General features: G+C 34.0%; 2 protein-coding genes across 3 annotated transcripts; both read right to left on the reverse strand.

The window, feature by feature from the left end:
• Nucleotides 1-1,705: 1,705 nt before the first annotated feature.
• On the reverse strand, nucleotides 1,706-8,533 carry LOC129801996 (angiotensin-converting enzyme-like). 2 transcript variants are annotated; one of them, XM_055847525.1, is made up of 4 exons: nucleotides 8,068-8,533; nucleotides 4,669-5,620; nucleotides 1,936-2,592; nucleotides 1,706-1,872 (listed from the first exon to the last, which is right to left on the reverse strand). In XM_055847525.1, the coding sequence occupies exons 1-4, from the start codon at nucleotides 8,311-8,313 to the stop codon at nucleotides 1,856-1,858; spliced, it is 1,872 nt and encodes a 623-aa protein (XP_055703500.1). In that variant the 5' UTR covers nucleotides 8,314-8,533; the 3' UTR covers nucleotides 1,706-1,855. The 2 variants fall into 2 exon arrangements, with proteins under 2 accessions (XP_055703500.1, XP_055703499.1); XM_055847524.1 differs by having other exon boundaries at nucleotides 1,706-2,592; nucleotides 8,068-8,444.
• Nucleotides 8,534-11,975: 3,442 nt separating this feature from the next.
• Nucleotides 11,976-19,429, reverse strand: LOC129801007 (uncharacterized). The gene is made up of 3 exons (XM_055845760.1): nucleotides 19,390-19,429; nucleotides 13,039-13,158; nucleotides 11,976-12,979 (listed from the first exon to the last, which is right to left on the reverse strand). The coding sequence occupies exons 1-3, from the start codon at nucleotides 19,427-19,429 to the stop codon at nucleotides 12,318-12,320; spliced, it is 822 nt and encodes a 273-aa protein (XP_055701735.1). The 3' UTR covers nucleotides 11,976-12,317.
• Between the last annotated feature and the right edge of the window lie 5,200 nt (nucleotides 19,430-24,629).

Here is a 24,629-nt window from a genome sequence, read left to right on the forward strand (position 1 = left end):
ATATCTAATAAATCTACAATTAGAGTTTCAAAAAATATTGTTCTTTTTTTAATATTATGTAGACTTAATTTTTAAAGCATTAATCTTGGGTACAATCTTAACGTGAACACTGCACACGCTTTACAACTGTCCGTGAATTATCTTTTTGGATGTTTTTTGGATGTATACCGGGTTGATAACGATTAAATTCATTCACGAATCGAAAAACAATTCTGAACAAGGAAATTGGATGAATTGGATGAAATTACTCATTAAAATTAAATTTTCTATCGGAGCTTTCAAATCAAAGAATAATTTTTATCATTTGAATCCTAAAAAATTATCTCGGAATACAAGACTCGGGATGTATATTGATTTCTGAGTCGTCTATTTAATTGTGAGATTTAACTATAATTTTTAGTAGATTACAAAAATTATAAGATACAAAAGAAAATGTTTTAATAAATTGAATTAATATTAAAGCACTGAAGGATCTCTCCCAAGATTTTTACTTCAAATTTCATTAATTTCTCGTACGGGCTATATTATTAAATTCTTAAACTCTGTTAACGTATCAGCAGGGAAAAAAAGTGTCATCTTCAGAGGGAATATTGATTGAATTAATGGGATCCTTTGACTCACAGTCCACTCACAACTAATTACATTTAGCTCAATTTCTAATTAATTTTTTTCTCATCATCCCTCTGAGAGAGAGATTGTGCAAGAAAGACACGAAAGATGAGGAAAAGCTGTATGAGGTTTTCTTTTTTTTTCTACTCCAGAAAGCTCACAGAGGATTCCTCGGTGCGGTTTGATGTGATAGTCGATTGGTGGCTCGTGTTGAACACAATCTAATCCCCATTATCATTAGGGGGTGTGAGATGGAATTCACTTGGGTGTAATAAGCTGATAATTACTCCTTGTTCTTCGAGAGATTGCCGCTCGAGTGGATGATTGCCGAGGCGTCTGATGCACTTTTATGTCCCCAGAAACCTCATCCATGTTCCCAAGTGATTTGTCTCCGCGCAAGATTCATCATCCCATCCAATGTATCACACCCAAGCAATGTACTTCATGCAACAAAAATTAAATATAAAATTGAACTCTTACACTGTGTAAGAGCCAAGGGATGCTTTCGGGGCCACAACAATGATGCATTCTTCAAGGGAAACAAGGTTTGAGGTTGAAGTATCTCCCGCCATTCCTCACGGGGATGTAATCCTTGAAGTGTGGTACAAGAATTGAGGATTACCGCGCTCTTGCATTTCTCTAATCCACTCTCAATACAGCCAATGTAGCAGATGCATATTTTGGGGTCTTTCGTTCGAACATGGGAAATCAATCATGCTCAGGTGCTCCTAAAGCGTCAACATTTTAAATGTCAGAAAATGTTTAGTATCATTCTGTTATCTAAAGTTTTACACAGGAAAAAAATGAGTGATAAAGCTTTACTGAATGATATATACATAGAATCGTATTTTGAGTTGATTCTATCAAAATTTCTGCTTAAAAACCTCTAATGCCTATTAAAAATGAAAAAAAGTTTTTTTTTTAGAAAGAGTGGAATTAAACAGATGGAACTTATGGGGGTTCCCCGAAGATTCCAAGCTTCTATCTCCTGTTTGACCCGTTTGACCTCTAGCCTTGACAACACTTCGACGGACAATTAAACGGATGGAGAGACAGGTGGTCCAAGATCGTGAATTCAAGCAATAAAAATAAATAATAATAGTCATCAAGTGCTTTATTTAAGTGAACCTCTGTCAATCATTACACTAAACACTGAAGTTTTCACAGAAAATTTATAAGACACAGAGATGTGTTACTTGAGAATGAGATATTACGTCCATTTTGATATGATTATACTGGATATGGTTTATTTTTTTACGCATTCTGAAAGAAATGTAAAGTTTAGAACTTATTCGAATCCATTGGTGTCAAAAATAAGGTACTTACTTGTTGATTTTTCCCATCCAATATACGCTCCCAATTCCTTGTTCTTCTTCTCCAGCCACTGACTGAGTGGTCTGAAGTACTCAATGAGAGCCCCAGCATCCATTTTCCTCTGCCCCGTCAACACTTGCATTGCATCCGGCCATGGCTTTGAAGATCCCAACTGAAGCATTTCTTTGAATGCATTGCCAGCTTCAGCGCTCTGGTAGATGTCACAGTTGAGTAGGGTCTTTTCTGGATCATTGGGCACAAACTGACCAGCCTTCTCGCAAGCAGCTTGATGGAACTGGAATTGGATGATGAAGGACACCAAGTACCTTAGGTACTCAACATCCGCCGAAATGTGATACTTTGCAGGTGGATCAAAGTCATCCTCTGATCGAGTTACTGGGGGTTCGATACCACCATATTGTGCCCTGAGTTCCCAAAACTTGCAGTTGTAGTCCGATGGTTGGATTTCACCGCGGAAGACACCCCAACGGTACTTGTCGATGGTGTAGGCAAACGGCAGGAAGGCCATTTTGTCCAGAGCCAGGTTCAGAAGTTGATTGATTTGGGCTTCCTCGTCGAATTTGAAATCCTTCAGCAGACCCACCTTCTCGAGGTGTTTTGGAGTGGAAACTGAGAGAGATAGGACATCTCCAACAGCCTCGTGAAAACCTTTGAACAGGTAGTAATACATTATTAATAATAATATTTCTGGCACAACATTTCATAGAGAAAGTAGGCCTTTTCGCAAGGGGAGTTCCGTATTATGTATTATAAGATGTGGTTAATCTCATGCTCCATGCCATGGAATCAAGTGAAGTAAAGCTCACTGTATTCCATTCCAACACTCTTAATGCCAGAAACATTCCTGATAACCTAAAGCAGATTCGACACTTGCATCATAGAGCGAGTACTCTACCATTTGACCTATTTAGTGGCCTATTAGACTTATACGGGCTTCAAACCTAATACGGGCTTCAGACCTGAGGCTTAGCCATATGGCTTAGTTCCTTTAATTCCTTATCCGGCAAGATATTTGAGGAAATTGTTGCTTAGAATTGGATATTAAGGACAAATAATCTATTAGCTTTTGAAAAATCATCAAAATAGTTTGTTATTAAGATTTTTGAGACCTTCAGGAACTGGGCTAAACCTCCAGTCTGAATCTAATATAAAGGCCTTGACAGACTTGAGGATTAGCCGAGAGACAAGTCAGCGTAATAACATTCGAAATAATGGTTAAACCACATGTCTATCATTTTCCACTAAGCCGTCTCTCGGCTTAAGTCGCAAGTGTGTCTAGGGCATAAGGCTTAGCCATACGGCTTAACTGCTCTAATTTCTTGTCAATTACGATTTTTTGGAAAAATTTAACTTAGGATTGGATTATTAAAGGTAAATGACCTATTAGGCTCCCCAAAAGCAGTGAAATTGCTCGCCATTTAGGATTTTTAGACTTTCGGGAACTAGGCTAAACCTCTAGTCTGAAGATCGTTTTTTACAGCAGCAGATCATTAGATTAACGGTTATTTATTGAACATAGTTTAGGTCTAGAAAGATTGTCCAAAAAGACTATTTATTCAGATCTATTTAGTGGCCTATTAAGCGTATACGGGTTTAAGACTTAAGGGCCTTGACAGTGTGGATAAGCCGAGAGACGACTCAGCGTCATTACATTCGAAATAATGGTTAAACCACATGTCTATCATTTTCCACTAAGCCGTCTCTCGGATTTAGTCGTAAGTGTCTAGGGCATAAGGCTAAGCCAAATGGCTTAATTGCTCTAATTTCTTGTCAATTACGATTTTTTGGAAAAATTAACCTTAGGATTGGATTATTAAAGGTAAATGACCTATTAGGCTCTCTAAAAGCAATGAAATTGCTCGCCATTTAGGATTTTGAGACTTTCGGGAACGAGGCTAAACCTCTAGTCTCAAAACCGGTTTAGACAGCAGCAGATCATTAGATTAACGATTATTTAATGAATATATTTTATGTCTAGAAAAATTGCCCAGAAAGACTGCACACCGTTGTGGAGGGACCTCGGCCTCAGGAGAGATCTAGACGAAGGTAGATAATGCAATTTCAGTTGTCTGACATCCTTGAAGTAGCGAAGATTAACCCATTCAGTCAATGTACCAGAAATATTTGAGATAGAATGTTCATATTTTGGGATTAGTTTCCTACAGTTTAATAGATGATTTTTTTTGAAAAGAAATAATTTTTATCCATTATGGGGGCGCGGGGAGCCGCCCTCAAACACGCGTCTTAAAAGTCACTGAATTTAAATTCTGTTCATTAATTCATTACAAACTCTATTGATTTAGATAGAGTAACTATCCAAGAAAACACATTGGCAACCAGAATTCAAATCAGGAAAGAGGTTGAAGATCAATTTTAACAAATTCGACGGGATATCGCATTTTCCGTCCGCCATTTTGAGTAAAATTTTTGCATGACTTAATCGAAGCGAGAAAAGAACAACAAAATTTATTCCCATCTCTGTCGGGCTATTTTTTCCAAGTAATTGAAGGACTAAAGTAACTAAAAATCCATTCCCGACATAAATTCGAATATTAATTTCCCTGGAATAAATCATCTAAAATCACTCAATTTGCGTATGATGTATAATACCATGGTAAGGAATGGGTTAAGGCCAATCTAAATGTCCTAATTCGCACCTCCCGGGGTTTAGGTTTAGGGAAAACCGGTTGATAATTAAGAAATGAATGAAAAAATAGGTCTTACCTGGATTAGCACCTTCACGGTAAACGCTAGGTTGATGCTGATACTGAAGATAGTACTGGATGTGTCCGAGTTCATGATGAGCTGTAAAGAATTGGTCCATTGTAACCCTGGTGCACTGCTTGATTCTCACGTCGTCCTTAACATAGAAATCCCAAGCACTAGCATGGCAAACCATTTCGCGACCATCCTTAGGCTTCTCCAGGATACTGTTGTCCCAGAAAGATTGGGGAAGTTTGGTCATATTGAGACTTTGGAAAAATTCATCGCCTTTCTGGAACATCGAAACAGGAGTGTAACCTTGTTTTACCATTTCATCAGTTACATCTAAAAGCTTCTTGTCTGGATATGGGACTAAAATTTGGGCTATTTCACTCCAGGTTTGACCCCACATATTTCCAAGGACATGCATGGGAATAGGACCTTTTTCCGGGACTATATCTCGACCGTATTTCTCTCCCAGCTTAAATCTCACGTAAGCGTGAAGTTGTTCATAGAGAGGTCGGATTTGATTAAAGATATTCTCCAATTGGGCCTCAAATGTTTCATCCTCGTATTCATCCAACCAGGATTCGGCTCCTGAATTGTATCCGTCAAGTTGAGCAGCTTCCCGATTTAATTCAATGTATCTATTGAAGCTTTCTCTAGTTGGGGTACCGGCCTTGTCATACCATTGCTTCCAGTAGTACTTCAACTCCTCAGGATCTCGGCTACTTATCAAAATCTCCGTGATTTCAGGCTCAAGTGCCAGGTCACATTTATTAGGATCCGTGTAGGAGCACAACTTTACTTTAGCATAATTTGATTCCATTGATGTTATAGCCTCCAAAAGTTCTTTATACTTCTCAGAAGATAGAGAACTATATCCTAATTTGGATAGTTTCTTGATTTGCCTTTTGAGGTCCTCATTTTTGTAGTCCTTCGTATTGAACCCTTTGAGTTCCGCAGCGAGTTCCTAGATAAAATTAAATTGTTCAATCAATGAAATTGAGAAACATGCAAGTTCATTGTCATGAGATGCAGCTTCTTGAATATTAATTAAAATCATTGAGTGCTTTTCCGTAAATATGATTCACGTTTATTTTGCAATTCTGGAGGCAATTTTGAAGGTAAAAGCTCATTGGGATTCTATTCAATTTTATTAAAAGATTTCGTCATTCCCACATTAAATGGAAAAGACAAGAAAGACAATTAAAAGATAAGGCAAGATTTTTATTCGTTAGCAAAATAAAACAATTGGAATCTTATGCAAAAATAATTGAATATTGAAGATTTAATCTCACAGAAAAGGAACTAATAAATTTATTGCATCTTAAAATAATAAATTATTTAATATAACTTAAATTAAACACTTTCTAGAATGTTGAATTATTCATAAAACAATCTAGATCATTATTGTGCAGAATAAAATTAAGTACAGGTGTATTTCACTTTCACGAACTTATTTTATGAAATAAAAGTTTCCCATTCAACCTTACATTCTCGTAAAATTAAACACGATGAGATGTTAAAGAGAAATGAAACATTCTGTAGAAGCAATACAGGTAATAAAATATATTTATAAAAAGGTCTAAAAAGGTATAAAAAAATATAAAAAATGAAGTAAACAATACTCCAAGGAAGAATAAAATTAATATTAAATCACAACTTTATTCGATAATTATTAATAAAACAAAAATTTATCTTGAAAAAGTAATTACAAGAGTAAAAAAATAAGTGAATTAATCATTAAAGTCATACAGCAAATTTAAAAAAAAAAATCTTCAAGACAGCAGTAGATAGTCACTGACGCTTTTATTTCATTCATGCAGTTATGACTCATAAAAACAAATGATTTAATTTTAATTGTTAATTGGATCTGATTAGCTAAAGGACTACAACTATTCGAATAAGTATTAAAAGAAACTAAGTTTTTTTTCTTTTTCTTATTTTTTTTAAATTAGACCCTCAATTTAAAAAAAAAATTATACTGCAAGAAAATACAAAAGCTTTGTCTGTTTTAAGACAAAGCTTTCTTAAATTATCTAAATGCCGATAGGTACTATTTCCTCTTTAAACACCTCAATTAGGAAATAATTTTTTAATCTCGTTTTTTTTAACGTGCTTTAAGAGCTAATTCTCATTCTTGTCCATACATCATGTATTTTAAAGTCCAAAAAAGCTACTGATATTTGGCCCATTACATTTTTGACGGTAAACATAAAGCTCAGAGAACTTTTTATCTCTGATTCTCAACTTTTATTCGACAATTAGCTTGAGTCTCTTTCGTACTTTAGCAAATCGTATTTGAGATTAATTAAACATGAGAACATTATAGCGCTTATGAACCCTAAAATTGTTATATCTTTCCAAAAAAAATATGATTATAATAAATATAAATTTACGATAAATTTTTTAGAGAAATCTTTAAGCCTTATTGGTAAAATATTTTTTGAAAAATGTTTTGTATTCTCCGATACAGATTTTCAATTTTAAAGTGTTGAAGCCTCCGCAAATCATGTCCCTGAATTTTTAAAATTTTTAAATGAAAATTTCAGAAAGCACAGTTTAAATATTATACTTACTTTCCTACACTTAAGAATTTAAATTAAAATAATAATTTGTTATGTAGAAAAGCACATTATAGAAAATGTTGAGTTTCCCAGCCTTTTTGACCCATGTAACCCCTTAATGTTCATTGATGATTTCTTGGAGAAAAACCCTTGTCAAATTCATTAAGGAACATAGCAAAAAATTTAGTTTATGAATAATCTGTGTAAGTGTTAAAATCTTTAAGCTTTTTTATGTCAATATTAAGGGAAATAATTCTTAGAATTTTTTAAAAACATATTTGCATATTTATTTTATTTTCAGTCAATATGTATTAATTTACTAACAAAATCAATGAAATGATTCTATGGAATAAGTGACGATAAATTGTGCTAAAAAAAATCAATACAAAACGAATTGACCCAAGAAATTAGTTTCTGCGGCTTTTGAATTAGAAAAACAAACATTAGAGTTCTTTGAAGATCACCTTCAAAAGCTTTACAAATAATATTCTTTTAAAATAAGTAACAAGCACATAATTGTTTTGCAACTATTAGTTCTGGTATAAACAGGAAAGCAAAAATATGTTTAGGTTAGGTGTTAAATTTCTAAAAATCAAAAATAATTGACCTATTTCAGAATGTTTGCGTGCTTTGAAACCATTCAAATAAGTATTTTAGGAATTCCACCATATCAATTGCAATTTTAACCGATAAATCACGGAACTTTCAACCTCCAATAGTTGATGACAAGGGCAGAGTGTAAATCTATGGTGATAAAATTCCCCTTTTTGTTTTGTTAAACAGTTAATAATGTCGTTAAATTTAATTTTCCGCTATCACACGCAAAAAAAGTTACTATTAAAAGACTCACCTTGTAATATTTGGCGGTTTCCACGGATATATCATTCATGTTCTTGAGATTGGATTCGGTAATGTTGGAAGCATAGGCCCAGGATGCTACAGTATTGATGTTCTTTTTGCGATCCAGTTCCTCATTGATCTCTCTCAGCCTCTGTTCAGCTCGTGCTTCCTCTTCCTCTAACGTCTCGCCACTTTTCTTAAGGACAGCTCCACTCGCGATTGCGATGCACGCGAGCAAAATCACAGGGATTCTCATGATCTTGCTGATCAATCAGTCTTCAAACAAATGAATTCAGTATATTTTTAACAACAGAAACGACGTACATGGAATGTTGATCGACACTGAGGGGGAGCCGGTCGACCCATCGACTTTTATAGCTGTTGCTGCAATCTCGGTTGGTTTCTCTGTGTTTGCTGATCACTTGGCTTGTTTACTAACACTCCTGGACTCTTGATGTGATCCGGTGGAATTGACAACAATCTTGCCGGCAATATTTAAAAAAAAAGTGTTTGTTGTAAAAATGTGAGTGTAAGTGAAATTTAATTCAATAGATTACAGTGAAAAATGCGTGAACGTGTGCGTTCAAACTGTGCTAAAGTTATATAATTAAATTGGTCAGTCTATATTTGGTAGAGATTTACAGAATATTTACAATTTATTCATCGCGTGAGAGTTTCTTAGAGAAGATTACCAATTAAATGACTGATAACGCTGTCGGAAAAGTACTTATAAAGATTTTTGAAACTTATCACACTTTTTCAGAAAGCAAATATTTTGTTACTCCATTGTAAGCGTAATTTATTGTATATAGTTCTTAGTTAGTTACTGTTGCAAATATAGTACATTTTCATGAACAATATGATAAAAATTAAAGAACCCCCTATTAGGTGAGATTCTTAACAATCTCACCTACTATAATCCTAACAAAATTTCATGTCGTCCGATCGACCTCAAACTTGGCCAAAATGTGTTTCGCCACTTCCTGATCACGAATATATATGTGGCTATTTTACGTTCCCGGCCGGCCGGCCGGCCGGCCGGCTGGCCGGCCGGCCGGCCGCTCTTTGGAGCTTAATAGCTCCTAAACTAAAAGAGATATCGACTTGCGGTTTTCGGCAAAGGTTATATATCGGGTGAAAATTGCAACTTGGTGCATTGACCCCCCACCCCTCACCCCTCCTTCCGCCATTTTGAAGACCCCCCTTTTTTTGTTTTCTCAATAGCTCCGCCCCTATGGCATCGAGCGGGCTCAAATTTTAGTATGTTATAGCTGGGCCTTAGAGCTTTCCATCAATACCAAACTTAAGGTCCCCCGACCCCCCTGACCCGAGCTATAAGGGTCCAAAAAAAATTTCTTAAAATGGCCATAACTCCGGTTCTAATTGTCAGAATTTAAAAAGTGAGGGCTTTTTGCAAAGCTCTCGTGAAATGCCACCTCCCCTTCTAACATCGCAAGTTCATAAAACCACCGCTAGGGGCGCTATTATTAAAAAGAAAATTTTTAAATATTAAAAGTTAAATAACTCAAAAATTCCATTGTGCATCGGGCTGAAATTTTAGTATGTTGTAGCCGTTGATTATACCTATCAAACAAAAAAAACCTTAAGTCGATCCATAACCCCTGACCCGAGCTATAAGGGGTCAAAGTTCGAACATTGACCGGCCTCTATCTCCGGTTCTAATTAACATAGCGACCTAAATTTTACCTTTTTGGTTTCGTCTCAATGAGCACTTTCAGATGGAAGTTCAAAAAGTCACCACAGGTGGCGCTGTGATAGCGTCAAAATTCATCGAAATTCAAAGTCACTTTTCTAAAAAACGGCATTGTGCAAGTTAATGAAATTTTAGTATGTTGTAGTCCAGTCTAGGACGTTTCCAAAATGGTGCGTATGTGCGCTGTGGTTTCAATAGAACCGGAGATATGAGGGGTCAAAGTTCACGAAATTCAAAAAATCATATCTCCGGTTCTATGTGACCGATTTTGATGAATGAGGACTTAAACGAAAGATCTCACCAAATACTACAACTTTCTAAAATATTTGAACTTCGTGGGACCAACACCAGGGGCGCCACAGTCGAAAAACCAATTTCAATATCACATAACCTCAATTATCTCGACTGTCGCTGAACCGATTTTGATGATTATTTCAACATAATTGTAGAGCACATTTGTTTCTACATTTCGTCCATACATCATTTTCCACTCAGACTACGCTATCACTCCGATTTTGCCGTTTAAGTGTGAAAAAATTGATTTTTCCCATAATAACGCTTTGAAATCACTCAGATGCCAATTTGACTGCCTCTACTCCACCAAGACACTTAAAATATGGTTTCAAATGGAAAGTCCCACAAAATACAACAATTCTTTGATATAGTTGAAGTTCAACAAATGAACACTTGGGGCACTCTGGATGAAAAAACGAGTTAAGAAACAAAAAACCTCGCTTATCTTGGCTTCTGAGTAATCGATGAGATCATGTTCTATGGGAAAATTATAGAGAACATTCTGGTCTACATTTCACCCATATATCACTTTTGTGCCAGTTCATCCAAATCCTTGATATTTTGGTTTAAATACAAAATTTGTATAATTTGACGAATTTGATTCAAAATAACTGAATGGCGTCTCCCAACTTCAGCTCTAAATCGAATTTGCATGCACTTCGAACTAGCTCACGTTAAGAATCTCACCTACATAAGCCGGTTAGGATTATCTGTCCCTTTTATAATGTGTAAGAAATTATATTTCCACAAGTTAATTAAAAATTATTTAAAAAAAATATAATAAACTCTATTACATAAAATATTCAATTACATTTGAATTTATTTACCCAAAAAGTAAAAGACATTAATCTTAGAATCGAAAGTTCAATTACAGCCTTTTTACAGACACAGGAATAATAAATTCTACAAATTCTTATTTTACAGTAAGCTCAAATTTTTTAGGAAAAGTACGATTAATATTTGAAGTCCTAGGACAAGGTGGCTCCTAGGACAAGGTGGCCCCTAGGACAAGGTGGCTCCTAGGACAAGGTGGCTGAATCAAATTCAGAATCTTGCCTTGGAACGCCTCGGGATCGAACCCGAACATCTTCCTGAAGTGGCGGAGGACCGACAGGCGTGGGCTGCTAGATTGGATGTCATGGGCCCGCGACCCCAATAGGGATAAGCGGTTGAAAATGAATGAAAATGAATGAATGAATGAATATTTGAAGTGGGTGCTCAAGCTTGAGCCAAAAACGCCAAAAGCAATAAGTTGAAAATTTAAAAATTCGATATTTTCACACAGAATTTCATACAGAATAAAACAGTTTTTAATTTTATATCGTAACCTTCATGAGTCTCCTAAATTATCTAAATGTTAATTAAATTCAGCAAGAGATATGAAAAATAGGCATTTGAACGCTTGTTTTTCTTGTTGAAATTTTGACGATTATTAGCATTAAGGCCTGTACACATTGGGTACAATTTTCGTCAAAATTTGCATTTTTGACAGAATTTAAACATTTTCACCAACAGCAATGCAGATGATTTCTTTAAAAAAAACTATTTTTAGTGAAAATTGCTCCCAATATGTAGGGGCTTGTCTTATGACTCCAACATATTAGAGAAATTTCTGTCAATTTTGGTTTATTGAAAAAAAAATTAACAGTTTTCCCTGTACAGGTTTTAACAAATTCCCCAATCAACATTTTCTTTCCGATTGGAAAGCTGCCCAAATTTCGTCGACACAGTGTCGACAGATATTGGACAGATAATTTTCCAAGCGCTTGGAAAAATTTCTGTCCAAAAATTTACCAATTGGACAGAAATTGGACAATTATTGGAAATTTTTCTTTCGAAAAAATTTCGACTGAGTCTTTCGAGATTTTGTCGACAAAAAATCGACAAAATTCTTACCATGTTCGTTGGATTCTTCTTCTTCTTTGCTTTTCTGTTCAGTTTCTTAGTGCAAGCAATCATGTATCATAGGTCTTTTTACCTTTGCTTTACACTTTGAAATAAAAATGAAGAACCAAGATAATCGAGGATATTTGTTTTTGAATAAGTCTTAGAACACCTAGGGAAAGTTTTTTTAGTCCCCCATATATTCGTGAATCGGAGGAAAATAGGTTTTTTTCAGAAATAGGCTCAATTGTTAGAAATCTCATCGAATAAGTAATTTAAAAACTTGAGTTTTCAACATATTTTTTTTTATTTTTTAGAGGTAGAAGGGGTCGTAAAGTTTACAGGAGGCGTTCTTGTAGATGAGCATACTAGATAATCTTCTGGACACTCATGAAATCGATCATGTCAGAGTAGTTTGTGACGTCGGTCGAGACGACAAAAGAGGCTCTTTCTTGATTATTCTTTGATGAGAGAAACGTGTCAGGGTAGTTTTTGGCCATAGACGAAGACGTAGCGACCACAGCGGGTCTCTCTGGAGGCTCCATTGAACACTTGTTTGTTGATAGAATCATATCAGGGCAGTTTTTGGTGATAGGTGATGACGAAGCAACCACAGTGTATCTTTCCGGACACTGAATTGGTGAGAAAATCATGTCAGTACGATTTGTGGCGATAGACAATGACGTAGTGATCACAGAAGGTGCTTCTGGATTTTTTTTTTGATGATGAGAGGATTCTGTCACTGCAGTTTGTGACGTTGGAAGACGTAGAGATCCGAGAGGTGTTTTCTGGACAAATGTTTGATTCAATGAAGGCGCAGATGTACAATTCTGAGAGGAATTTCCTTGGGCAACATATTCATTGAAGTCTAACTGCGCGAGAGACATTTTAGGTTCACTTTTCTTTCTTTTCTTCTGCCTGTAGTCCAGAATATAATCTTCCTCATCCTCTGTCTCCAATTTCTTAGCATCTTGAAATGTATCAATTCTCTGCGCCTTCACTTCACATTTGTAAATAGACCAGGATTTATCTTAAAATGACAAAAGATATTTATAATAAATCCAAAAATTGTGTTTACTATTTGCTTACCGGGAACTGTAGTGAGGTTAAGTCTCAGCTTCTCAATTGCTCGCAATTCTGGCGGTGGCCAGAAGAGTAATCCCTCCTGTTTCCAACTATCCGGAACAGCGATGATGAGACTGCGGTCGTCTCAATTGTCTTCACGACTTTCCAACTCATTTTTAAGATATTTTCTGCCAGAAATTGAAAGTGTGCTCACTGGAGAATTGACAGAAATAATTAATAAAAGACAAATAGATACGCGTAAATAATTATTACGCGTAATAATTTATTTGGAATTAATTACACCTTGTTATTTATTAATAAATTTTTCAACAGTCTGACTGACGCAGTGGTCTTGCGTTGAAATTTCAATATTATAAATGAGTTTTGTTTAATTATATATATTATAAATTATTATATAATATTATAATATAATATAATATAATATAATATAATATAATATAATATAATATAATATAATATAATATAATATAATATAATATAATATAATATAATATAATATAATATAATATAATATAATTATAATAATATAATAATAATAATGATAATATAATATGGGGCAAAATGCCATCCGGTTTATCGATAGATTTGGGCGTCAAAGCCTTTGAAAATTCCACAAAAAACGCTCAATTATAAAGAATCACGATAAAATAGGAAGAACTGCAGCGAATTTGAGCAAATTAGCTTTATAATTAAACGTGAAAATTGTCAGCAAAATTCGTCACCCGATTGGAAAAGATCCGATTGAGCGAGAGTCTACTGTAGTATTTTAACAGATTTTTATTCCGCGGTAGAGAAAATATGATATTAAACATTTCTAATACTTATTTTTCACCTAAATTGACCTGTCCTTAAAACTTTTGTAAACTCCAACAGACAAAATAAAATGAAACGGGTTTGGGAGTCCGTAAACGTTCAGAATTTCCGCGACATTGGACAAAATGAGGATTTCAATTCAGTCCATAAAAGCTTCAAATACTCGCTAGAAAGGCTATCAACGAGAAAAAGGGTTAGAATAGTTGGAACAAAAGACAAGATAAGATAAGATTTTGCCAGGGGTCAGTTCTCCATTTCGGATTACCGATGCATCCAGGCCTCAATTGGGCGCCTTATGCTAACCCACTCCTATTCTATCTTATCCTCCACACACAGTGCCGCTGCTATATCACAGCAGCCCATCTCGGTGTGTGTTTGGATCAGTTGACAGTGACTATTTGTATCGACTGAAGAACCACTTTCATGCTGAAACTCATTTTTTTCGTACCAACCTCTATTGTCTATGCGGTTCACTTTTTTGCTAATGAGTACCATTGGCATTACTATTTATTCATTCACTGGATGAATTCAAAGCCGATATGGCATCAGAAATCTTTTTCTGCTGCTGCTCAGCTTTGAACCCGAGACCTCACAGTCATAGAGCCACTGCTCTATCCACTGATCCACTGAGGCTCAACATAAGACAAAATGGGAGATGTTTGTCAGTAAACGTCCAAGAATACTATCGGGATAGGGTAAAGTGGATTGCTAGCATAGAAACCTCAAGAAAACTATATACATTAAGCCTAACAGGAGGTAAACATTCAATATACTAAAGAAAAAGTGCATAACAATAATTTTTTTCCAAATAAATCTCCAAAATACCAGCGAGATGGGGCTGAACAGTGATTGTTGGCCGGAAAATATATCAAATACACGCAAGAGAGGATAAAAACATTTAAACTTTAAATATCTAAAATGCTTACAAGTTAAGGTAAGACGAAGAGTGACTGTTAGTCTGTAATAAATATCTCGAACACTGACTAAATAAGGCAAAATGAGGATTGTTTGTCCAAAAAGTTCTATTTAATTTTCTTTGCTTTGTATTAGCAACATATGAACGTGAACCCATAAAAAATCTCTTTGGTACCAAATTGACGAACTTCTTCTTTCACGAGATTATTAAATTTTAAAGCATTTCCAGAATAGAGCATTCACAAATGTAATGATCACAAACGTGTAGAATACTCATGATAATTCATTTTTTTTTCAATTCAATTCAATTTTATTCAATTTTTAGGAATACAATTCAAAAAGAGTTATTAGAACATGCATAGCCATAAAGGCTGTGATTAATGTAAGTTCACAAATGTACTAAATACTTGCGAGATATGAATAACTGATGTTTTTAGATGGTAAATGGTTAGAATACCCGTAATATAAGACAAAACGGGGACTGTTAGTATGTAAACGACACTAATACTGTCAAGATAATCCTATACATTTTTATTGTAAAACACCTACAGAGCTTCTGCATAACACGGTCGTGAATATGCAATACAGTACTTATTCTACATAAAATTCTCAAGATTGTGTGTGAAATGCTACGGACCTCTGTAGTAGTAAACTAATAATACGCTAATATACTTATGATTATGACTAAAGTCCTGAGATGACTGAGCTCGTATATAACAAAGTAAGTTTCCTGACATACTATACAAATGCGGCTTTTTTTTAATTATCAATAAATGGGATGTGTGTTTTTCTCAAATATCGATGATATTCCAGGGGTTTATGCTCGAAAATCTTCTTTTCATTGTAGTTCACACGTATTGTGGGCATTTATAAAGGGCATTGTGTAAATGACCAGTAAAAAGTTAAAATTGATCAGTAACAATATTATCGTAACAGTTATATTATCGTCCAAATTTTGGCAAAGTGAAAATAAAGGGTTTTTATTCTGTCTGAAACAATTTTAAATATTAAATATATAATTAGACCAATTTTTGTGAAAATTAAAGTTTTTTACTGACGATATTTAGATATTTCAATGCTCGTTTTTAATTTTTTACTGCACATTTTGAATTTTTTTACTGCTCATTTGTTTTTTTGCCTTTATAAAGTAAAGACATTATGTTATCTTTAATTGGAAGTATTCTTCTCTATAAAAAGATCTATTTGCTTTGAGTCGCTTGTATTCCAAACGTTTTTGAACTTAAAGTCTCCATTTTGAGCTATAATTACCAGTATTCTGTATCAATAGTCCCTGATATGTCTTTTATCGTGAGCAGTGAGCACATTAGATATTTGTAAGATAATAATTCTGGCTTTAGCTTATCTTGCGAGTATATAGAGCATTTATAAGCTAATAAACCGCATTTCGTCTTGTTGCAAATATTTTGTACGTAACTAACGTTTCATAACAACACTACATAAATATAATTTCTCATTATTGTTACGTCCATATTGAAATCATCCTATGAATTTATATAAGAAAAAATTATTACAAATATATAATAAAAAAAAGAAAAAATTGTTATAAGAGAAAGTTACATCAAAATATAAGATTACATTTGGAAAAAGTTTTTTCTTGTTTTAGAAATACAACATTTTTACTGAATATTTGTTTAATATAGTGTTAAAAAAGGATTATGAAGCTAAAAATATAAAATTACTGAAATATTAGCTTTATTCCATATTTTACCCCAACTATACGCGATTATTATACCGCGTAAAAAATATTCATTCCGTATTTTTTTCTGCAAATGGCGAAATTTCAAGTAAATGAAATAAAGAGGAAAATTGAAACTCTTTTTATTCGTCTTCTTTTTGCTTAAAAATTCTAATTCATGCCTTTTATGACTCAATAAAAAATATAGATTTTTTTGGATATAATTGGAAAAATTATAAAAATAATTCCATTTTTCAAGTAGATTTTTCCAGAGAAATCTATATTGTTCGTGTGAGGCGTAAAACTATATGATTCCTCACTCAATTCCCTATCGGAAAAGCACTTCTGCATTTTCTATATAAATATAAAAATGATTGTATTCCTGCGTAAAAGGAATCATAATTTTCATTCATTTTGTGAGATGGAATTATTTATCGCTTGATGTGGTGCCAAGTGAATATCTATTTTGTATGTGGAATATATTTTTCACTGCTGGCAACTCGCTGTGGAATTTATTTTGACTTTTGTGGACTGGACAGATTTTGGAAAATATTTGGGGAAAAATTTCGAATTATTGTCGACAGCGATGTCGACCGTATGTCGACAAATTATTCCCCATTTTCGACAATCTGCCCAGCGTGTGCCTAGTTTTCGCCCATTTCTTGACCTCGTTTTTCGACATTTTGTCCAATTTTTGACCAGAAATGTTTATTGGGTCTGGCAATAAGCAAAATATTGGTAAAAGAATCTAACGGCCTCTACACAATAGGGAAAAATATGTCCATATTGAACAGTTTTCCCTACACAAGAACACGGAATTTGCTTCAATATGGACATAAAAATCTCCAGTGTGTAGAGGCCATAAGACAGAAATACCTTCAAAGTTTTTGATAATAAATGTGCGTAAAGTGTTTTCAAGTTTACTAATGTTAAATGTGGCTGTATGTTCCTGAGCTGCAAGCTAAATGTTAAGAATTAGTTAAAAAAAAAACGGTGAGGTCACTTTGAGCTGTGGGGCTACACTATTATACGATTGTCTTTTAGTATGTTTCTAGCGGATACTGGGTTTTCACATGATGTAATTTAGATAAACAAATTAATTGTGGATCTAAATAAAATAATTGTAAGGACCAGCTTCATTTCGCTCCTTGGAAATTACAAGGGGCCAACTCAATCTGAGCCATTTTTCAGGAGACAGCATGAAAGATTCAACTTTATATAAATAATTATCTCAATTAAGCATGTTAATAAAAATAATTTAATTCTTTTCAATTTGTATGAGCATTATTATAAAAATCGAAACAAACATATTTTTACCTTTCAAAATATGTTTTTTATGAGTTAGCTCTTTGTCGTTCTAAATTATATGCAAATTTTCATGAAATTAGAATGACAAGGGATCAACTAGCTTGAATTAGTTCCTTGTTTCACAAGAATTTGAACGACAAATCTATTTTGTGTCCCTTGACTTCAAACAAAACCGCGCAAGCAATCACAAAGAGTAAAATTTTGAAAAACTTTTCTAATAACGAAATTTATTGACTCATATCATCTTAAATTTTATTAAATTCTCTGTCTGAGTGCATTAAAACCTCAAAATCGCCAAAAAGTGAGTTGGCCCCTTGTAATTTCCAAGGAGCGATTTAGAAATAGCCGAAAAAGTCGTATAAGAATCTAACCCCACAGCTCAAAGTAGCCCCACATCCCCCTAATTAAAAACTGTTAAATGTAAAAAAAATGGCATTGAATAAATGAGCAGTAAAAAGTTCAAATTGATCAGTAACAAAAAAATTTGAAACAGTGATATTATCGTCCAAATTTTGGCAAAGGGAAAATAAAAGGCTTTTCACTCTATATGGAACTATTTTAAATGTTAAATATATAAATTGGGTCCATTATTGTAAAGATTTAAGTTTTTTACTGACCATAATTAGATATTTTACTGCTCATTTTTAATTTTTTACTGCCCATTTAGAATTTTTTACTGCTCATTTGTTTTTTGCCAAAAAAATGTTCAAATTTTCATTTCAACTTTTATTTTAATTTTTTTTAAATAAACAAATTTATTGCACCATATATGTAGAGGTAAGCGCGCTACCTTCGGACGATTTATGCGTCGAGCAATTCATTTTTTTCAATGTGTTATAAATGAATTTGATCCATTATAATATTGTATTTTAATAGCTAGTCCAGTGCCTCAAATTTTAAGAAAAGAGGTACAGGTACAGGTGAAATTAATAAGGAATATAGAGAAAAAATTGAATTGTCCGAAGCTTGAGTCGTCCTAAGGTAGCGCGCTTTCCTCTATTCAGAAATCATAAAAAATGAATATTAACATTTATTTCATTATTTTGTGAATAGTTATTAGCGTTATAATAGTATTTACATATTTAGTTTAACTTTATAAACGATTTATTCCTCTTTAAATTGAATGGTATGCAAGCAATATTAAACAGAGTCTCATGTGAAGAATTTTATTTATCTCTTCTTTTCTTTGAAAAAAAAAACCTTTTTTAATTTGTTTTATAAATAGCGACTTCTCGAATTAAATAAAGAAAATAAGATAAGATGGTCAAAAAATTAACTCTGCAAACCAGTCTCGATAATTAAAAGTTTATACAAAAGTATGCCAAATTGTGCAATATTTCGCTTCACTTTCTGTGACATTTCATAAGCCAAAAGGCAATTTCTTTATAAAACGAAATATTCCAAAAATTACCTAAAACATATATTTGCACTTTCCTGCTCATCCACTCAATCGAACAAATAATTGAACTTGTGTCCATATGCAAATACCAATATTTTCGACACTCTCAAGAAGAACTTATCTTATTTATATTCTTGCTATCGGACACGTCCCATTATCTCGCACTAAGTATGTGAGGAAAAAAACCACACTCGGGTCATTTACCTGTTAATTATCTATTTACCTGTTGGTGGATCTCGATTGACGAGTTTGACTTTCTGCATACTCCCGCGATCAATGATCAAGTTCAAGGCTTCTCTCTCATTTTTTTGGTGTCTTAAGCTTTCTCTGAGCTTTGGAGTTGAGTAAGAACAAGAAGTGGTTCAGTGGTGAACTGTGTTGGGAGAAGGGGAAGTCTTTAGGAGATTAGATACCATCCCAGAGATACATATTACAGACATCACAGTCCGTGACGAGTGACTCAACTAATTCTGCAGTCACTTCACATAAATTCACACATCACGTCAATTTCACGTATGACGCGTGTCGTATGTGACTGGGGAGCGACTAGGAAGGCATCCGCCCAGGATGGGGAGGTAAACCAGCAAAATAATCAAGCACCAGTGATTGAGACGCACGGTTGGACCCGTTTTTCCTGCATTATTTTATCGTCAGAACTGCCTATACAGAGCCCCAAAAGTTGCCTCATTTCGAACACTGAGCACAGACAATTCCAACAATTACATTCATGTGCCAGCGATGGCAATTATTGCAGAAATCAGCCCTCAAAGGGATCTATTTCAGTCAGGAATCACTCTTACCCATGACATCTGACACGGTTCAATTTCCTGAAAGAATGCCCAACTGGAAGTTCTTCAGTTATGCTAAATTTAATTAATTCAATTGGAAGATGATAGAATATTCACAGTTAATTAGGCATCTGTTTCTTTTTAATTTGAAAATCAATCAACTTAAAGATAATAAAAACAAGATTGATATTAATTTATATATATAAGGAAAATGGAAAATATTAAAAAATTTGCCAAAACTTCCCCTCATTCAATTGGCAAATCAACGAAATTCACTACAACTCCGCTAAGTTTCTCACAAGGTTGGTTTAGAAATTGTGCTTAATATTATAGCTGCTTAATATTTTACCGTAAATACTAATTTACCGCAATACACACACATTGACAGTAGTATAGCCGAATAAGAAATTTCAAAAACCTTCTAAAATATTTAATTTACCAAATCGGTTGAAAATTTAGCTCTTTAAAATGCATGTACGTTGACCTTCAATAATTCTAAATTACGAATTTTCCGGTCATAGGTACGTATGGATAAAATGATCGCCTAGGCTACTTCTAAAACATATCGGAAAATCATTGAAAAAGCTTCGGCCAATTTTGAAAAAAAAAAAATTTGAAAATACATGGTTTTGGAAGGATGAAGAGGAGTACGGGGAAAAGGAAAGAAACGTCTAAAGACAATGTGTTTTTTTATTGGGAGTCACCGAAAGAAGGATGAAAATTTCGTTTTCATCAATTTTTCCTGATTTGAAAGATGTGCCGGAGGCTCAATATTATATTATATTCTTTCAGATAGAATTTTATTGGTAAAACACTGTTGGTCGGTAAATAAAGGTATTGGTAATTTTTAAGTACCGTCGTTGCGGGTGACTTTGCACGTTTTTTCGCTGTTTTTCAACTTTACCCTCTAAAAGTAGATAGTTACAGCGAAGGGAGGGGGGTTAATGGATAAAATTATTTGTATTTAGTTGCTAATGAATAGATCATGTTAAAAATATCAAGAAAAAAGGCTTGCACTAAAAAATCAACAATTTCTTATAATCAACGCCAATGAAAATCTTCACATCTAAGGGTAAGATGCACAAGACCTACAAGATGACGTGGTCGCCATCCTGATTTACCGTTTCTGTTAGCCATTTTGAATAACTGTCAAAACTTAAAACTTGTCCTATTGTGCTAAAACTTTAGAATGTTATAGCTCATGTAAATACCTTTCCAAAATGTATTTTTATTCCGACTTAAGTCGAGCAGTTACCTAAATACAGAGGCTCAAAATTTAAAATTTTGAAATATTCATATTTTGGCGATCTTTATTTTCTAATCCTGAATTTTAAAACCTATACGCCCCATACGAAATGCCTCAGTAACCATTAAAAATGGTTACTGACTCTAATATAATTAAAAAAAATAAACGAAAAGTGCACTTATTTGTTCTTTTTTATTTTTTCATCTTTGCAAAAATAGTTTTTCAGATTCTTAAATAATATGCTGTAATAAACAAAAAACATTACTTTTCTTTTTGTTTGATTGTTAGATCTCTTCGTCTAACGATAGCGCTGCTTTTCTTGTGATTCTTCGATAAAAGAAGCTCCCCATACTTCTGTATTCATAAAAATGTCAAAATTTTGAACTTGAAGCCCCAGTATCCAGACAATTGCTTGACCTACGTCATATTTTATTCATGTTTTGAAAAGGCCTTGACATCGGCTAGAACATACTAAAATTTCAGCTCAATCGGACAAGATTTTTGTTTTGACATTTATTCAAAATGGCGGACAGAAACCTCAAATCAAGATAGCGACCACACCATCTTGTAGATTTCGGTCATTTTACCTGAAATTTCCAAAAAAATGGATAATTTTTAGTCAAATACTTCTATAATAAAGCTTTAGAAAGGCCATTATATGCAATTTTATAACATAAATCATGCGTTCTTAGGAAGATAATAGTGAAAAAAAAAGTATTTTAATAAAAATAATGAACAAAATCGAAGTGGATTACTCTAGCCAGATAAATTTAGAATAAATTTGGGCAAATTACTACTCTGAAATCGATCTTCAAATTGCATCTTCAGATAAGTTTTTCAAGGAGCAGTTTTTTGCCAAAATACCTATAGGGTAAAGTGATATAATTTGGATTTAGTGTTACAAGTTGGACAGTTCGTCGGTACAAGTTGGACATGGATTTTTTCTTGATTAATACAGTACAAAATTTGTTTTTAAGCACAAGGAACCAAATTATAATGCCCAACGCACAATAACTTTTGTTTTGTAAACATGTTTTTGACATTTCAATGAGAGTGAGTGAGAAATTCTCGTGAGATTCATTCACGCTCATTCTCGTGAGAAATTTTGAAAACATATTTACAAACAAAAATTAAGCTGCGCTGGTCATAAAACTAAAGCATTAAAAATATACACAAAAAAATGAAGCATTAAATTTATCAAGATAAAAAGCCCTGTCCAAATTGTACCATTGTCCAACTTGTACCACTGTCCAATTTGTACCACTTTACCCTACTAGCATTTCATTGACTACTACTGAAACTACAAAAATTCTTTTGAGGATCATTGTACCTTACTTGGTACATAACATATCCGAATACTTTGACATGGTAGACAGGATCGGCGAAGACTATCAATAAGTGCTAGTATTAAAGAAAGTCTCATGAACAGCAGAGTGCAAAGTCAGCCCCCGAGTACAAAGCCACCCGCAACGACGGTACGAATGAGTGAGACAGATATATTCAAAAAGCTTGAAAAAGAAAATGTAAATTTTGTTTTTATGAAATTTTCCCGATCGAAAAGGTGCATCGAAGCTATTATCAACTAAATTCGTTACCTGCAGTGTGAATTTCATTTTTCAATTACTTTTCTTTTTAAATATATTTTTAAAAAAATATATTATTTAACTGCGTACAATTTTAGTAATTTTACAAATTGTTAAATATAAGATATCATAGAAACTTTTGCGGATTATAGAATTTTTTTCGAAATGTTTATCTACTAAATATTTGATTTTTTATTTGTCGCTAAGACTTTATTATTACGCTGCTCTACCAAAGAGAAATGAATTTTTTTTTAACACATTAGTATTCCCAAATGCCTCTGCTTTATTGAATTTTCTTTGCCTTGGTTCCTGTCTCGACTATTTTCGTCGGTTCTCGTCGTATGCTAAAACCATCAAACAGTCGTGATAACCCATAAAAAGAAAAGTGGATTATGTATAATAGAACCAATTGAGAACAGTAAATTGCTAAAAATAAAATGTTCATTTTTCATTGAAATAGCACCATAGTAACTTTTTCATTGTAATTATGTGAAAATTATTCTGAAAAACTTTCCACGCCATTGATGATATGTTAACGGTCAGTCATAATTTAAATGCAAAATTTGAAATTCTGTTTTTACTACATGATGTAAAATTTTAAATCATTGTATTATTTTAAATTTATCCTTAAATTGCTTATTTTGGTTCTCTATTCGTTGACCAGTTATAGGGTAATGAAAATGATTGGGACAAAAACCTAGTATAATGATGTGAATACATACTTTCTGCATTGCATTGCTTGTTGGAGGAATATTCAGACATCCCAGATTTTATTGCAAATAAATTGGGCAAATTACAATTATTGGTTTTTGCATTTACTCAACCGCACTGAATTATTTTGTCATGGGCAATTTGGCGAAAACTAATTAAATTTTCCCGTGTAACACCTATGCAAATTTTCCATGATGTGGCAAATGGATGATACGATGCGAAAAAGCACAATGAGAGGGACAATCAGAAAGAAAAATGTTTCCAATTAGTTGCATTTTACAACAAATTGGGTTGAAATTAAAAAAAAAAGTGCAGAAGAGTTTCGTATTTTGGCTGATCCAGCGCTCAATTTTATTTGACAGGAAACTTAACGAGTATGGGGGTTCCCGTTGAGAAAACCAAATCGTTCAATGGTTTCAGCCACATTTTGTGCCTCTATGTGGTTTTTGTGGGACATTCCTCGGCGTTTGTGTCACTTTTCTGCCAGGATAAATTCAAGTGGTTAGTGGCTATCCGGAATCCAGCACTAAAACACTCATTTTTATTACCATTCATGTTCCACTTGAGAGCCTCCAACACCACACTCCCTCATTTTTTTTTTGCATTGGCGAGGGGTTGCCAGAGAAGAAGGCGAATAAATAACAGCAATCCGCCTTGGAGCGATTTGCACGTCGCTCGAGGGCATCATCTGAAGATCTCCGTGGCATAAATTCGCGAGGCCCGTGGGAAAGGGTGTGGATTTGAGCATTTCTGAGGGTGATGCAATGGACTGGGGGACCCTCCACAGCTCCACATCGCAATCTTTTTCGTATAATTTGAAATTCAGCTCGCGCGAATTTGTCTACCAAACAGCAATTTAGCACAATGAAATTGCAGTTGTGCTTTTTTGCTCCGTCTTCATTCTGATTTGCTCTCGTTCACTACAATGTTCCCTCTATTTTATTTTCCCAACCACCTTCACCCGCCCACAAGAGCATACACTACAGAGCCCATTGAGCTTTTTTACCCCCACTTTCCACCCTTACCCTTATCAACCCAGAGTTGACATGAATTTTTCATTATATTCGGTTTGGGATAGAATATCACACTGAAGATGCACTGAATACCCCACAAGATTGAGAAATCAGTTAACGTT

The sequence above is a fragment of the Phlebotomus papatasi genome, chromosome 2 (assembly GCF_024763615.1).
Source record: "Phlebotomus papatasi isolate M1 chromosome 2, Ppap_2.1, whole genome shotgun sequence".
Classification (NCBI taxonomy): Eukaryota; Metazoa; Arthropoda; class Insecta; order Diptera; family Psychodidae; genus Phlebotomus; species Phlebotomus papatasi.

Bases quoted from the DNA above. Each gene is read 5' to 3' on its own strand.
- LOC129801996 (XM_055847524.1), bottom strand. From the start codon at position 8,313: ATGAGAATCCCTGTGATTTTGCTCGCGTGCATCGCAATCGCGAGTGGA. The intron at 5,621-8,067 runs GTGAGTCTTTTA...AATTTTATCTAG, and splicing joins AAACCGCCAAATATTACAAG to GAACTCGCTGCGGAACTCAA. The intron at 2,593-4,668 runs GTAAGACCTATT...ACCTGTTCAAAG, and splicing joins CCGTGAAGGTGCTAATCCAG to GTTTTCACGAGGCTGTTGGA.
- LOC129801007 (XM_055845760.1), bottom strand. From the start codon at position 19,429: ATGCAGAAAGTCAAACTCGTCAATCGAGATCCACCAACAG. The intron at 13,159-19,389 runs GTAAATAGATAA...AAGACAATTGAG, and splicing joins CAATCGAGATCCACCAACAG to ACGACCGCAGTCTCATCATC. The intron at 12,980-13,038 runs GTAAGCAAATAG...TGTCATTTTAAG, and splicing joins TAACCTCACTACAGTTCCCG to ATAAATCCTGGTCTATTTAC.